Genomic DNA, 15,627 nt, shown 5'->3' with positions numbered 1-15,627 from the left:
AAAAAAAACACTACATACATATACACAGGTTTATGGAAGGAAGTTCACAGCAAGGCTTCTAAAGAGGAGAGAGGTACAAAGCAAATTTTGCGGTATGGAGAGCGATAAATTAAAACATGCTTTGTATGATTGTAAGGAGATGTTGGAGTGAGATAGTGGAATTTAAAAAAAAATAAAAAAATAAAGTGGAAGTAAAAAAATGTAATCCTGAGGAACATGAGACAGGAAAGCAAGGAGATTATTGTAGTAAACCGTGGTAACAAAACAATAATAATAATTTTATTTATATAGCGCCGACATATTCCGCAGCACTTTACAATTAGGCGGGGACATGTACAGACAAATTCAGTACAAGTTAAGACAATTTAAACAGCTACATTAGGGGTGAGGTCCTGCTTGCAAGCTTATAATCTACATGGAAATGGGGGGACACAATAGGTGAAAAGTGCTTGTTATTTCAGGTCTGGCATTTATAATAAATAGGGATTTTCATATAAAGCTGCATGATCCGGTCATCAGCCCGTGTGAAGTGCAATAGTCAAGTATCAAGTGCAGTTATCATGTGCATGGAGGGTGTGGAGACAGATGAATAGTAGGGTGCAGATTCACATGCAGATAATATTTGGAAGGAGGGAAAAGGGCAAAGTTAGTTTACTGAGTAGTTGATGTGGTAGGCTTGTTTGAAGAGATGGGTTTTTAAAGCATGCTTGAATAGGTCGGGGCTAGGTATCAGTCTGATCGTCTGGGGAAGTGCATTCCAGAGAGCTGGCACAGCACGAGAGAAAGTGGAAACAGAGGTGCGAGGTTCGGATTACGGGGGATGTTAGTCTTAGGTCATTTGTAGAACGGAGGGCACGTGTAGGGCGATAGACAGAGATGAGAGAGGAGATATAAGGCGGTGCAGAACTGTGGAGAGCTTTGTGGGTGAGAGAGATGAGTTTATACTGGACCCTGTAGCGAATGGGTAGCCAGTGTAATGACTGGCACAAGATGGAGGCATCAGTGAAGCGGCTCAACAGCAATATGACCCTGGCTGCCGCATTCAAGATGGATTGGAGAGGAGAAAGTTTGGAAAGAGGGAGACCGATCAGAAGAGAGTTGCAGTAGTCCAGACGAGAATGAATGTAAGCAACAGTAAGAGTCTTAGCAGTTTCAAAAGTGAGAAAAGGTCGGATTCTGGAGATATTTTTAAGATGCAGGTGACAGGAGTGAGTGATTGGATATAGGGAGTAAAGGAAAGTTCGGTGTCGAATATGACCCCAAGACAGCGGGCATGCTGCTTGGGAGTTAGGCTATGTGCCCAGTACAGTTTTTTTCGCGCTAAAAACGCTATAAAATCTCATTAAAAATGCATACATTATGCATTCTATCATTTAGAATGCATTCTGCATGTTTTGTGCACATGGATGTGTTTTTTTTCCGCGAAAAAAACGCATCGTGGTAAAAAAATGAGCATGTTCATTATTTTTGCGGATTTTCTGTGTTTTTCCCGCAATTCTATGCATTTGGGAAAAAACGCACAAAAAAATGTACCAAAAACGCATCACAAATGCGTCAAAATTGCGGTAAAAAGGCATGCGGATTTCTGGCAGAAATATCCATTTTTTGTCAGGAAAATTTCTGCAAGAAATCCTGACGTGTGCACATACCCTTATGGTTGAACCCTCCAGGGTAATTTCGATGTTGGGTAGAGTGAGGTTAGTAGAAGGGAGAAACACAAGTAGTTCAGTTTTGGAGAGATTTAGTTTCAGATAGACGGAGGACATGATGTTAGAGACAGCAGACAGACAATCCTTGGTATTTTGAATTAGAGTGGGGGTGATGTCAGGGGAAGAAGTGTATAATTGGGTGTCGTCAGTATAGAGATGGTACCGGAACCCAAATCTGCTGATTGTCCAATAGGGGCAGTGTATAGAGAAAAAAGGAGGGGGCCCAGGACTGAGCCCTGCGGAACCCCGATAGTAAGGGGACGAGGAGAGGAAGAGGAGCCGGCAAAAGATACAGTGAAGGAGCGGTCAGAGAGGTAGGAGGAGAACCAGGAGAGGGCTGTGTCCTTGAGGCCTATGGAGCGGAGCATAGTGAGAAGGAGCTGGCGATCCACAGTATCAAATGCGGCAGATAGATCCAGGAGAATCAGCAGAGAGCAATGACCTTTGGATTTAGCTGTTATTAGATCATTAGAGACTTTAGTAAGGGCAGTTTCAGTGGAGTGTAAAGAGCGGAAAATAGATTGTAAGGGGTCAAGAAGAGAGTTATTCGAAAGATAGCGGATTAGACGGGAGTTGACCAAGCGTTCCAGGAGTTTAGAGATGAAGGAAAGGTTAGAGACAGGTCTGTAGTTAGCCGTGCAGTTCTGGTCCAGGGATGGCTTTTTAAGTAAAGGGGTAATGATGGCATGTTTAAATGAGGAGGGAAAGGTACCTGAAGAAAGAGAGAGGTTAAATATTTTAGCCAGGTGATTGGTGATAACTGGTGAGAGAGACTTCAGGAGAGGTGAAGGAATGGGGTCACTATTGCAGGTTGTAGGCCGAGCAGAAGTGAGGAGCTTGGAAACTTCTTCTTCTGAAACAGGTTCAAAGATGTCTAATGACCTTGAGGTGCGGCAGGGAAGGGGATCCAGGCACTGAGGAGATTGGGCTGAGATATCCTGATGGATGTGGTTGATTTTTTCTAGGAAATAAGTGGCCAGATCCTCACCACTGAGATTGGAGATGGGGGCCTGTACTTTATATTTCAGGAGCGAGTTTAAGGTTTCAAAAAGTCGTTTTGGGTTGTTGGATAGTGAGGTAATGAGGGTGGTGAAGTAGGATTGTTTGGCCAGAGAAAGGGCAGAGTTATAGGTTTTGAGCATGAACTTATAGTGAATGAAGTCTTCTGCTAAGAGATTTTCTCCACTGCCGCTCTGCACACCTTGAGCAACGCTGAAGAAAGCGTGTTTGCATAGTGTGCCAGGGCTGCCGTTGTCTGTGTCGGGTCTTTCTGCGTGTAGAGGGTGCTGCTTCATCCAGGGCATTCTTCAGTGTAATATTGAAGTGTGACAATGCTAAATCTGGACAGGAGAGGGAGGAGATGGGGCTAAAGATGTGTGGAGGTTGTCCATAAGCTGCTGGGTATTAATGGTACGTGTATTCCGATAAGTGTGGTAAGTGGGGGTACCATTAGCAAGAATGGTACAATGGTACCATTAGCAAGAAATTAGACTTCAGAATGTACTGTATCAATTAGGAAGCGGGAAAAACCAGTAGAATACATAGCAAAACCGAGAAAATTAATACGCAATTGTAATAACATAAGTTACTGAGAACATTTTGGGACAGTTGGTGAGAGGATGGAGATATGGAGACATATGTTTGTACACAACATAGAGAGTAAAGATATATATATAAAAATATTGGAACCGGAGGATCTTTTTGGTGACTTGGAGTACCTTTTGGGGGAGGGAGTAGTGGTGGATTACTGATGGGTAGTTATAATAATTACAAAGGGATTTTTCTATTTGTATTATTTGTCTAAAAAGAATGAAGATTGTGAGGAAAAAAGGCTTAGACACTTTGTGAAACAAAGCTAAATTATGCTGCTCAATGGTTTTGCTATGGGCACTAGAGGTAGCCAACACATAGCATTAAACCGCAGCATAACTCAGCAATCATCGAGCAGTGGAATATTCTCAATGGTTGCAAAAATGAAGTATCAATATGCTATACTTTGTCTTATTTCAGTTTTTACTTACACAGAATGCTACACAAAGCTAGTCCAAAAGATAGGTTCTACATGGACCAGAGACAGAGGTTGTTCCACCATGACACCCCTTACTTTAAATAACGCAGGTCTATCAATCAACTGATTACTGTGGGTAAGAGACTGCCAGGAAAAGATAGGTCACCATAAATTTCCCAGCTTAGTAAAATGATTAGCGTTATATGCATGTGTTTTGTCCTCTAGAGTGGGGGAGCAGATGGGCTCAAGTGAGGAACTTGCCTTCAAGTAGTAATAGGGCATTGCAGACATGGGTTGTCTTCGTGAAATAATTACTTTAATTTTGCAAGTTTGATAAAATTGAAAACAGTGAATGATGGGGTAGTAAGGTGGTATTCAAGAGCATCCTGCTTAGTAGCACATTTAGATGAGCAGATCGCAAATGTTGAAGGATCCCAACTTGGCTATGTACAAGCAGATCTGCGTTCCATTTAAGACATTTAGATAGGCTGAAGAACCTTCTATGTCCCATTGATCATTAATTCGATATACTCTGCCCACGGAATTTTACGTGAGGACATCATGTGTTAACATGTGACCAATAATGATGATTTTTAAGCCAACTTAAAAATCTCCACGCCCAACGAGCTAGTATTTCACATGTTTGTTGGGCATTTGTCATTTTGTTTAGACACTTGTTTCCCCGTTTTCTTTGCTCTTTAAAAAGGGCCATATGTAATCCAAACCAAGGGGATCAGAGTTATAAAAGCATATTCCAGTGGAGCAAAATATGAATCCAATCTGGAATTTAAACAAGTGGCAGAGTACTAAATTATACCTGTTCAGTTAGGCTAAAAATGAACCATTGATTTTTATGTAAATTACTGAAATATGAAAATTGCTCAGTGTTTCAGCTAAATTGCAAAATTACATCATAATCATAGCGCAGTAAGAAAGCAGCTCGCTATAATTCATGATTTGATTCCAGCTTGCTGATTTAGTTTTCTTTCTCGATCTAAAAATGTAGCTTTTAAAGTTCTGTATACTTTCACCTTGCAGCAGCACTGTCCTACTGAGACTCCAATCATGATTGTAAGAAACCTCAGTCTCACCTTCTATCTAAAATGCCTGACAAAATAATTTTGACTAGTGATGAGCGAATATTCTTGCTACTTGAGATTTCTCTAGCATGCTCGGGTGTCCTCAGAGTATTTTTTAGTACTTGGAGATTTAGTTTTTCTTGCGGCAGCTGAATGATTTACATCTGTTAGCCAGCATAAAAACATGTAGGGGTTGCCTGGTTGCTAGGGAATCCCCACATGTACTTATGCTGGCTAACAGATGTAAAACTTTCAGCTGCGGCAAGAAAAACTAAATCTCCGAGCACTAAAAAATACTCGGAGGACCCCCGAGCATGCTTGAGAAATCTCGAGTAACGAGTATATTCGCTCATCACTAATTTTGACCTATAAAATGTCAGGCACTATAACGGAAAATAAACAGAATATATTAACTCCTTCACGACATTTACGTAATCGGCCATGTCCTTGCCTTTGATGATGACTTACACGCTGAGCCTGGATCTTTCCCTGCACTTGATGGCTGATTTAATTAGCCATCAAGTGCCTCTAACAGCCCACAACTGTTAGCATGTTATATGCCACTGTCAATTACTGACAGTGGCATTTAACAATCGCTGTCCGGAAGTGCGTCACAAGTACTGCCTATCGATGCCCCACCATAGCAGCAGGTGTTCTGCGGAAGACCCCTGTGCCTGTCATCACGATCCTCCTGTAAACGCCAGTCCGTGACCGGCATTCATAAGAGATTGTGATTTTTGCTATACATAGCAGTGCTGAAGCCCTAATCGCAGCTTTATGTCCCCTAAGATGACTATTAATCACGGTTAAAAATAAAAAAAATAAACCCAAGTATAAATAAAATTAATCCGATTCCTAAACTGTGTAACGAGAAAAAAAACAAAAAAACGCCAGAATTACCTTTTCTTGGTCACTGCAACATTTCAGTAAAATGCAATAAGAGGCGATCAAAACATTGTATGTACACCAAAATGGTATCAATAAAAACATCAGATCAAGCCTCAAAAAAGAAGTCTTCACCCACCCCAGACCCCGAAAAATGGAGACGTTGCAGGTCTTGGATAATGTCAACAAATGCAAAAAAAAACCCATTTTTCTTCATACAAATTTTTTCTTTTCACCACTTAAAAAAAAGAACCCATAACGGTCTGGTATCTGCGTACTCGTACTGACCTGGAGAATCATATTACCAGTTCAGTTTTACCATATAGTAAACATCTACTATATAACTGTCTAAGGGTCACGTCTGTCTGTCTGTGTCTATCACGGATATTCATTGGTCGCGGCCTGTGTCTGTCATGGAAATCCAAGTCGTTGATTGGTCGTGGCAAAACGCCCACGACCAATCAACGACGGGCGCAGTCCAGCGGCAACATGGCCGCTCCTTCCTCCCCGCAGTCAGTGCCCGCTCCATACTCCCCTCCGGTCAGCGCTCACACAGGGTTAATGGCAGCGCTAATGGACCGCGTTATGCCGCGGTGTAACGCACTCCATTAACGCTGCTATTAACCCTGTGTGACCAACTTTTTTACTATTGATGCTGCCTATGCAGCATCAATAGTAAAAAAAAATCTAATGTTAAAAATAATAAAAAAATAAAAAATTATATACTCACCTTCCGACGCCTTTCCCGCTCCTCGCGACGCTCCGGTGACCGGTCCATGCATTGCGATCTCGCGAGATGATGACGTAGTGGTCTCACGAGACCGCTACATCATCATCTCGCGAGACCGCAATACACTCGTGAGACCGGAGCGTGCGAGGAGCGTCGGTAAACGCTTCCTGGATCCAGGGGCCAACAGAAGGTGAGTATATAACTATTTTTAATTTTAATTTTTTTTTTTAACAGGGATATGATGCCCACATTGCTATATACTATGTGGGCTGTGCAATGTACTACGCGGGCTGGGCAATGCACTACGCGGGCTGGGCAATATACTACGCGGGCTGGGCAATGCACTACGCTGGCTGGGCAATATACTACGCGGGCCGGGCAATATACTACGTGGCTGGGCAATATACCACGTGGACATGCATATTCTAGAATACCCAATGCGTTAGAATCGGGCCACCATCTAGTGGTAAAAAAACCTCAAATAACTATTTGGAAATTGTACTTTTTTTCTTAAATTTCACCGAACTTTAATTTTTTTTCCTGCTTTCCAGTACACTATATGGTAAAATCAATGGTGTCATTCAAAAAGTACAACTCGTACCGCAAAGAACAAGCCCTCAGATATTGATGGGAAAAAAAAAAGTTATGGCTCTTGGCAAAAGGAAAAGGGGGAGTAGAGGGTAAAGTCTCAGATTTAAGCAAAAACATTTTAATGCAGCTTTTAGTCCTGTCCTCCATGGCAGATCAAGCAGGGCAGTCTTCAGGTCTGCAGTCGGCACCTCGGTGACTGAAATTTGTTAGGCTCTGAAACATAATGACCAGGGGCGTAACTACCACGGTCGCAGCAGTCGCCATTGCGACCGGGCCCGGGGTAGTCAGGGGCCCCGGCCGATCAGATGCACACAGACACCAGCAAAAAGTTAAAAACAGTTGCCGTGCAGGTGATTCCTCCCTCACGGCAACAGACAGACCGGCCCTCCACCTGACCTGCCGGGCGCACACATCAGATCAGCAGCCGACGCCTGATCTGAAAGGAAGAGCTGAAGATCCTGTGGTGACGTCATCACTATCATAGGTCTTTCACCATTTATCAGCTCCGCCTCCTGATCACATGACGATGACGTCACCACAGGTCCTTCAGCTCTCAGCAGCTCAGTCCTGGTTGTGTGCAGCTCGTGTTCTCTGGTATCAACCAGCAGCAGATTTCCGGTTCCTGCTGTTCTGGTGAGATATGGAGACGGGCAGAATGTGGAGATGGATGGGGCAAAATGTGGAGATGGATGGGGCAGAATGCGGAGATGGATGGGGCAGAATGCGGAGACGGATGGGGCAGAATGCGGAGACGGATGGGGCAGAATGCGGAGACGGATGGGGCAGAATGTGGAGACGGATGGGGCAGAATGTGGAGACGGATGGGGCAGAATGTGGAGACGGATGGGGCAGAATGTGGAGACGGATGGGGCAGAATGTGGAGACGGATAGGGCAGAATGTGGAGACGGATGGGGCAGAATGTGGAGATGGATGGGGCAGAATGTGGAGATGGATGGGGCAGAATGTGGAGATGGATGGGGCAGAATGTGGAGATGGATGGGGCAGAATGCGGAGATGGATGGGGCAGAATGTGGAGATGGATGGGGCAGAATGTGGAGACGGATGGGGCAGGAGCATGGGCAGGATGTGGATTTGGGTGGAAAATGTTTTGGAGGGGGGGCCCCATTTGAAAGTTCGCACCGGGGCCCATAACTTTGTAGTTACGCCACTGATAATGACGTCACATGAGGCCTGTTCAGAAGATCTGTGTCGCAATTCCCTGATATCACAGAGACCTGCCAATCATGAAATGGCTCGAGGATGCTAGCTACAGAAGGAAAGACCGCTCTGGTCTGGGCACCACGGAAAACTTGACAATATGGTCTGCTGGGTGCGTTCACTTGATGGCGCTTGTTATTCTGCTATTACAGTTTAAAGTAATGAAATTAACAAATGCAGGTGAAAGCCCAGATCTTCTTCTATTATATAAATTATAGAACTATTGCATTATAGGACTTTCAGGGATGTTTATTGATGAACTGTTGATGAACTGTTGTCTGGGAACCAGCAGAACTAGGAATGCAGCTCTGGACTTTAGTACAAGCTGCAAATCAAGCTCTGCCAACAAAATAAGCAATACAATTACCTTAAGAAGATATATATTCACATGATCTAAATGCAGGTTGTACAACTACATGTACTGTATTTTTTTTCTTAAGCAAACTAGACCAAAACACATCACATACACAAGAGGTATATAAAAATACTGTGAAAAATATAACAAAACCGTCAGTCTACAGAGACTTGTGTATCCGAGTGAAATTGATATCTGAAATAAAATAATGGCGTGTATGAACACACATAAAGAGAAGGTTCATTTAATAATAAATGGTAAGCTTTCATGCAGGGAAACATGTTACATAACGATGTATGAAGAGAATAAGAAACCTAATTTCATAAACCTTAGCGGTGGACAGGTATTACAAATCAAGTGTAAGAACGAGTGTATAAACTGCTGGTAATTTTGAAGGCTGCGGTATATGGACGAGAAATACAATAAACCCCACAAAACACGATTAGATCCCCAATCAATATTTTATTCATTACAATGTCAGATCTGAATGTGTCAATGTACTGTGACAAAACAAATTCTCAGAGACATTATATTCAAAGATACACAGAAGAAACGGAATTGAGCACATAATTTGGAGCAGCACTTTTTACATCAAGCATAGCCGTGTTTGTAGAAATAGAACTAGCAGTTATTTCAGAAACAGAGACATGTTCAAAGCTTGAACATTTGCACTATTGGGTCATCCCGGGGACAGGATTGCAAAATGCTGCAACACAAAAAGATGACCCCTCTCGGTTCTAAATCGGGACATCCAGCGAGAAGACATGAGCAGATAAATAGCATTTATTAGAAAATATAGTGTATGTGGTTGGAATTGTATTGACGAGCTCAAGTAAGCGTGCAAACTATCAATACTATTGTACAGGCCAAAATTCTAAGGCTACGTTCACATTAGCGTCTTTGGGCGCAGCGTCGTCGACGCAATCCAAAGCGCATGTCAAACCGCATACACAACGCAGCGTTTTTTGACGCATGCGTTGTCCTAAAATGTTATTATTCTTGACACAATTCAAGATAAACGCCCAAAAAAGTGTCTAGACACTATAAAGAGAGACCACCAATGGGATAAAAGAGGGTGGGTGTAATGGAATTTGTGTATATATACCCTTGCAGAGATGAATTCCTCCCATTTTGCTTGTTTCCAGCATCAAGATGGAGCGTCCCATAGAGAGTATCTACATGAATATGGAGTTGGATTTTGCCTTGGCTATGCTCGTCACTGTCTACACATCATCACTTGTATTTTACTCAAAAGGTGCATGCGTCGAACAACGCAAGTCAACGCAGGCACCTGCGCCCTATGCGTTTTACATAGACACTAATGTGTTTTTTGGCACATTTACGACACAAGTGCGTTGCATGCGTTGTTTACCGGAAATTTGTCGCAGGAAAAATGCAACATGTAGGGTCGGCCGCACCCTGTCTGGGGCGCCCAAATGACGCATGCGTCGTACAACGCTTGACAACGCATACCGGCGCATGTCCATGCGCCCCCCATGTTAAAGATAGGGGCACATGACGCATGCCTCGGTATCTGTCGACGACGCTGTGCCCAAAGACGCTAATGTGAACGTATCCTAAAGAGAGAACTCGTTCACAAAAAGAGTCAAATGGGACCAGTCAGGTTGTACATTCAGGACAGTCTGTAAACACGGTATATAGAAGGAGAAGCTGGGCAGAACGATATCTAGGTTTGTTGGAAAGGTTTCAGTAAAACTTGTTACTCATTTAAATCTCTGTTATAAGTATGCATATGAGTCCAGCAGTTTGTCCTACCAGTGACTGACATCTGTGTATGTATGGTAATATAGGCAAAATTGTCAATCACTAAGTAGGACCACCCACTGGACATGGATTTCAATGTGTGACATGCAAGTTTTGCTGAAACTTTTCACACAAAAATATATACTAACCTGATCAGCACTTTTTGCTCTATAACTTCCTTCAACATTTTCAACATGACACTTTGGTTCCTATTTCTACATATTGCTTTGTGGTCTATCTTTAGAAAATGCACGGTGTTGGACAATAGGTAACAACAATGCCATCTGGTTAAATGGGATAAAATAATAAAAGTTTTCTGCTTCAAGTGTTAAAATGTTGTAAAGTTTGCGATTAGACCAGTAATAAATGCTCTTATCAGCTCTTAAAAATAACATAGGAGGGGACTCATTTAAAACCCATCTTCAGAGGAGAAAAGTCGCTAAAAAAAAAAAGTAGATATCTAAAATAGTTTTTAGTCATAGGGAGCATGCGCTATTTTTTAATCAGGCATAACATCATGTTAGCTATGTAAGGGGATCTTTTACATTGAGTGCCGACATCCTTGTGGATCACACATGACTGACAACAGCTACCACAATCTGGGTAGTTGTCACAGACTTATGTTGCATTTAATTTCAGATTTCTGCTTTGCTTACGTGATAATTGGGAAAACATTTTTTAGGACATCGATCTAACTTTTGCTTCTACTGCTTATGAAAGGACCACAGTGATTGTGAGAGCGGTGACATCTTCATTTTTAGCACTGCCCCCTTTACAAACACAGCTGGGCTGAGCATTTCATCTTGTCCCAAGAGACAGCGGGGCTTGCCCAAGTCCCGTATTCCACTGCAAACTCCTGGCTTACAGTCTATTCACCACCGATCTGATATTAGCGACCTATGCGTAGGAAAGGACAACCACTTTACACAACTAGAAAATTCCTTTAATGTAAACCTTGAGGGAACTAACATAACTTCCCAATTACGAGACTGGACCGACTGTATTTTGACATCTTTTCATATCAACACCTTTGGTGGAACTCATTGAGACCAACATTTTGTATCCCAGGATATTTCCAGAGTACAGTGGTGTAATAAGCAACAAATCTATTAAAAGGTATAGGTCTCTTGACAAAAAAGTAAATTCCCTCTCCTTATGTCAGAATGGAAAAACCTACATCGGCTATGAACAGGCTTGAGTAGTAATATGTGCTAGTTCTAGTCTTCATCTAAATTATACTAAACATGATGGGCAACAAGTGAGACTGCGGCTTCTATGAAAGCCCACCAACTCTTTGAATAAATTTACATGCAAAATAAGCACATGTCATCATTTGAACCTCCCCCCCTTTGAAGCTTCAGCTAGACAGTAAAATATATTGACAGCAAAAACGCCTCTTAACTATTCTAAAAGTTGAAAGAAGTTCCAGACCATAAAAACATTTCTGCTGGTATGTTTTCCAGGACTAAAATGTTAAGTGTCTTATAAGTAAAAGTGCATGCTTGTATGAGCTTAGTGTCAGCTTCCACACATTTGTAGTTAAAGACAGATTGTCATTTAGGTCTGACCGAGAAATAACAGAGAGCAATTCATTTTCATCTTCATCCAACTCTAGGTTAATTTTCTGGTCTTCGTTATTAAAAACAATTGTTATTTTGGTTAAATCCTCTTTGTCTGTTAAGATAATGCATTTCACATTACTGAGAGAATGCAACTTTATCTGGTCAAAGTGCGTCATTGAATGTCTCGAGGTGCCCAAGTTAGGCTGGAAAACCCGGTCATGTACAAGAGCAATAGATGTATTAGTGAGAGCCAGTGACCTGTAGGCACATTGACCATGCACATGTTCTACCCTGACTGAGGTGTAAAGCAACAAACACATATCTCCTAATGCTGGTTTAACGCCATTTGTATTTTCATGTAGAAGATACGCCACATCAGCTAATGCACTCTTGAAGCTGCAAGTTACTTTAAAACCATTAGAGCAGACAAGGTCAGCGAGATCTGCATTCCAGTCAGTTGACAGCTCCATCAAATCCCTACTCAAGAGTGGATGACTACAATATTTGGCATAGTCTGAATCAGTCAGATGCAGTTTTGTTAGGACTTGACATAGTTGCAGAGTACAGCTATTATCAAACGTAAAAATGGTCACAGGGGATTCATCAAAGGTACCAAGCAGCTGTAGGCTTTGCCCTCCGAAACTGATGTGAAGCTCTGCAAATAAACTGACCGGAAGAGTAAAAAGAAACGAAGAATTGGTGTCTGAAAATATTATAAAGCTAAGATTTGATGTTGAGAAGATTAAACAGGCAAGGTGAGGTTCTGGATGACTCTTATTACCAACAGAGATCCAGTAGATAGTGTCACATTCATTCTTTTTAACGCACAGGTCTGGCACAGTCATGAGCAAATGATCAAAAACTTCATCTGCACGGCAATTTCTTAGTTCTTGAAGTTTCATGGGAAGTTTAAAAAAAGTTTGTGGAAACATAGTGACATTATCTGTCTCATCATATTCAAAGGGAGAAAGGTGTTGGCCTCCATCACCCATTTCCGTTTTTATAGAAAGTTCAAATAACATTAGGTTCTGACTATCTGGACTCCACACGCTTGATGGGCTAATACTGTAGACTTTCACCTTGTTCTCCTTAAGATCCAAAACGCTGGCTTCTTCTGGTTTCTGGCTTGAATTTGGCAAATGAAAATAATTCACAAACTGCAAATCTTTAATAAGTGAAAGACCTGGAAGATTGCGGAGACTATGCGTTTGCACACTACATAAGTCTTTAGCTTGTTTAATAACATTTCGTATAGTTGGAAGCGGCTTCTCCTTATAAAGATAAGAAAACCTGCTAAAAAGATTTTGAAAACTGTACTTATACTGAGCTGTATCTTTGGAAGAAGAACAATCTCTGTTCACTTCTGAGTCAAGCCTGTAAGTATGAGGCTGTTGGAGGATACCCTGGTGAGCTGGGCAGAAACACTTGTTTTCCTTTAAATCATTTTCCAAAAGCATATTGGTCTCAGAGAGATTACAGTGAAATATATCATTATACTCGGGTTGCTCATTATCAAGCGTCTTCATCTTGGAGGAGGACATTTGCTGGCATAGAGTCCAGTCAGGTTCCATTTTAAAGAAATTGCGGTCACTAGACACACTTTCTAAATGTTTCCCTTTGGTTTTGGCAGAAATTTGCTGAAAACCACAAGAGATATTCTGATGAGCGTATTTGCTGTTGGAAAGATTTCTACTGAGAAGGTGACTTGGTTCCCGTTCTGTGTCAGAAGAAAAGTCAAAATATTCACTAATGGATGATATATTTTTCCTTTTCTCTTTCTTCAAAAGTTTCTCTTGAGAGTCGGAACATTTTTGAGTGGAGAAGGAATATAAATTAGCAGTCACAGGATTTAGATTCGGTCTGTCATTGAACACCATTCTGCCTCGTGTCGTAGGCGGTGAGGATGTTGTTCCAATCTCGGGAATCGACATCTCTCTACGATTTGCCTGAGGATGTTGTATTTTATGTTTAAAACATTAGAGAGAGGAAACGATCTAATATCTCCTTAATAGACATATTTTTAATTCCAGTGAAGTGATCATTGTGTGATTAGTGTTGATTTAGGAATTACCCATGATTCCATCACTTTATTTATGAACAGCATTTAAAATACAATTAGACAACTATATTCCTGGATCATACTCCTTAAGTTCCTCCAGCGACCTCAAGATTTCTAAAAAAATAAAATAATAAAAAAACAGAGAAAGAAAAAAAACAAACAAATCTACAGCTGCTATACTTTTCTCACTGGCAGCCAAGGGCACTAGTGCTGGTGATGTGAACAATTTGAACATGTATTATCAGCTGGTATGTGTTTCTAACAGCTGCTGGTGGAATTGCGATCCACCCTAGGCTGTTAACATGGTAAATGTCTCTTATCAATCTCTGACAGCGGCATTTAACATGATCGAGCCATAAGCGTGTCACTAAGTCCGCCCATCAGCGCCCCTGTCACAAGATTGTTGGGAGCCAATTGAATTGGCATAACAACCGGGGTCTGCATGAGACCCACGTGGTAGTCACTGCCAATCTGCTAAGAGAACCACCCAGTAGGTGGCATTCATAGCAGAAGAGCAATTTTGCACAAACAATCAGAAAATTGCAGCTTCAAGTCTGCTAAGCAGACTATTGAAGTAAGTAAAAAGTGTAAAAAAAAGTTTTTAAAAATATATATAAAAAGAAAAAAGTTCAAATCCCCCTCTTTTACTCCATTCAAAATAAAATAAAAAATACACATAGTTGATATTGCCACGTTCAGAAACACCTGATCAGTCAACATATAAAAATAATTATTCCGATCAATCAACGGTGTAACGAAAAAAAAAATTGAAACGCCATAATTACATTTTTTGGTTGCCACAACATTGCAATAAAATGCAATATCAGGTGATGGAGACGCTCGTAAAATTGCGCCTTTACAAACTCTGAATTTTTTTTTCACCACTTACATAAAAAAACTTTACATGTTTGGTAACTGCAAACGGAATTACCTAATTGTGGAATTGAACTTTTTATTAGAATTTCACTTGGATTTTTTCCCCATTTTCCAGTAAATTATATGGTAAAATCAATGGTATTGTTCAAAAGTGCAAAAAACAAGCCCTCACATGGCCATATTGATGGAAAAATATAAAAAGTTATGGCTCTGGGAAGCAGGGGGCAAACAACTAAAAAATGGCCATGGGTTGAAGGAGTTAATGGTAAGGAGATCCATCTTTTACACGTGTCATGTCATTCGCTATAGTTGGAAAAAAATACTTTGCGTCAGCTGTGTTTTTCCTAATTAATTTAATGTGGATATCTTGTTAACATGGCATCAACCAGTCAATATATGTTGGGGTATTTATCATTCAATCTATGCAAGATTTTTGCATAAGAGAAGCTGAAAATTAAGAAACATGATATTTGTGCAAAGTTTTCAAACTTTCTTTTTTTTTTTTTTTTTTGCTGCTTGCCAGTTTTGAATGTTGGGATCCACGTAGGTGGGATTAACTGGGGGAGGGAGGGGGCATGATTAGTACCTTTTCAAAAGATTTTTGGTTACTGTTATACGGACATAACCTGGCACAAATTTTAGTGTCAACCCACTCCAGCTCATAGCAGGTATAGATAGGTATTGATTGAGGGGGAGGAGGAAGATTCATCAAGAACACTGTTTTATACCAGAGTCTGCTAGAGCAAGATGCACCATATTCAGCTGCCTGAACGCCAGAAACGCTCATGGA

At 41.3% G+C, this 15,627-nt stretch overlaps 1 protein-coding gene across 5 annotated transcripts in view; it reads right to left on the bottom strand.

Moving 5' to 3' along the window:
* The window catches only part of KIF16B (kinesin family member 16B), a 414,534-nt gene that overhangs the window by 128,817 nt on the left and 270,090 nt on the right, over nt 1-15,627 (bottom strand). For 2 of the 5 annotated variants that reach the window (XM_069768750.1, XM_069768751.1), the window contains one exon: nt 11,680-13,848. The exons of 2 other annotated variants lie outside the window; for them this stretch is intronic. In XM_069768750.1, the coding sequence (XP_069624851.1) occupies nt 11,806-13,848 (2,043 nt within the window). In that variant the 3' untranslated portion in view covers nt 11,680-11,805. Of the gene's footprint in view, nt 1-11,679; nt 13,849-15,627 lie in introns of those variants that run through there. One more of the 5 variants, XM_069768753.1, reaches the window with a different exon arrangement.

This window comes from Ranitomeya imitator, chromosome 5 (assembly GCF_032444005.1).
Source record: "Ranitomeya imitator isolate aRanImi1 chromosome 5, aRanImi1.pri, whole genome shotgun sequence".
Lineage (NCBI taxonomy): Eukaryota > Metazoa > Chordata > Amphibia > Anura > Dendrobatidae > Ranitomeya > Ranitomeya imitator.
Note: the sequence above shows the minus strand (reverse complement) of the source record. Positions and strands in the feature narration are given on the sequence as shown.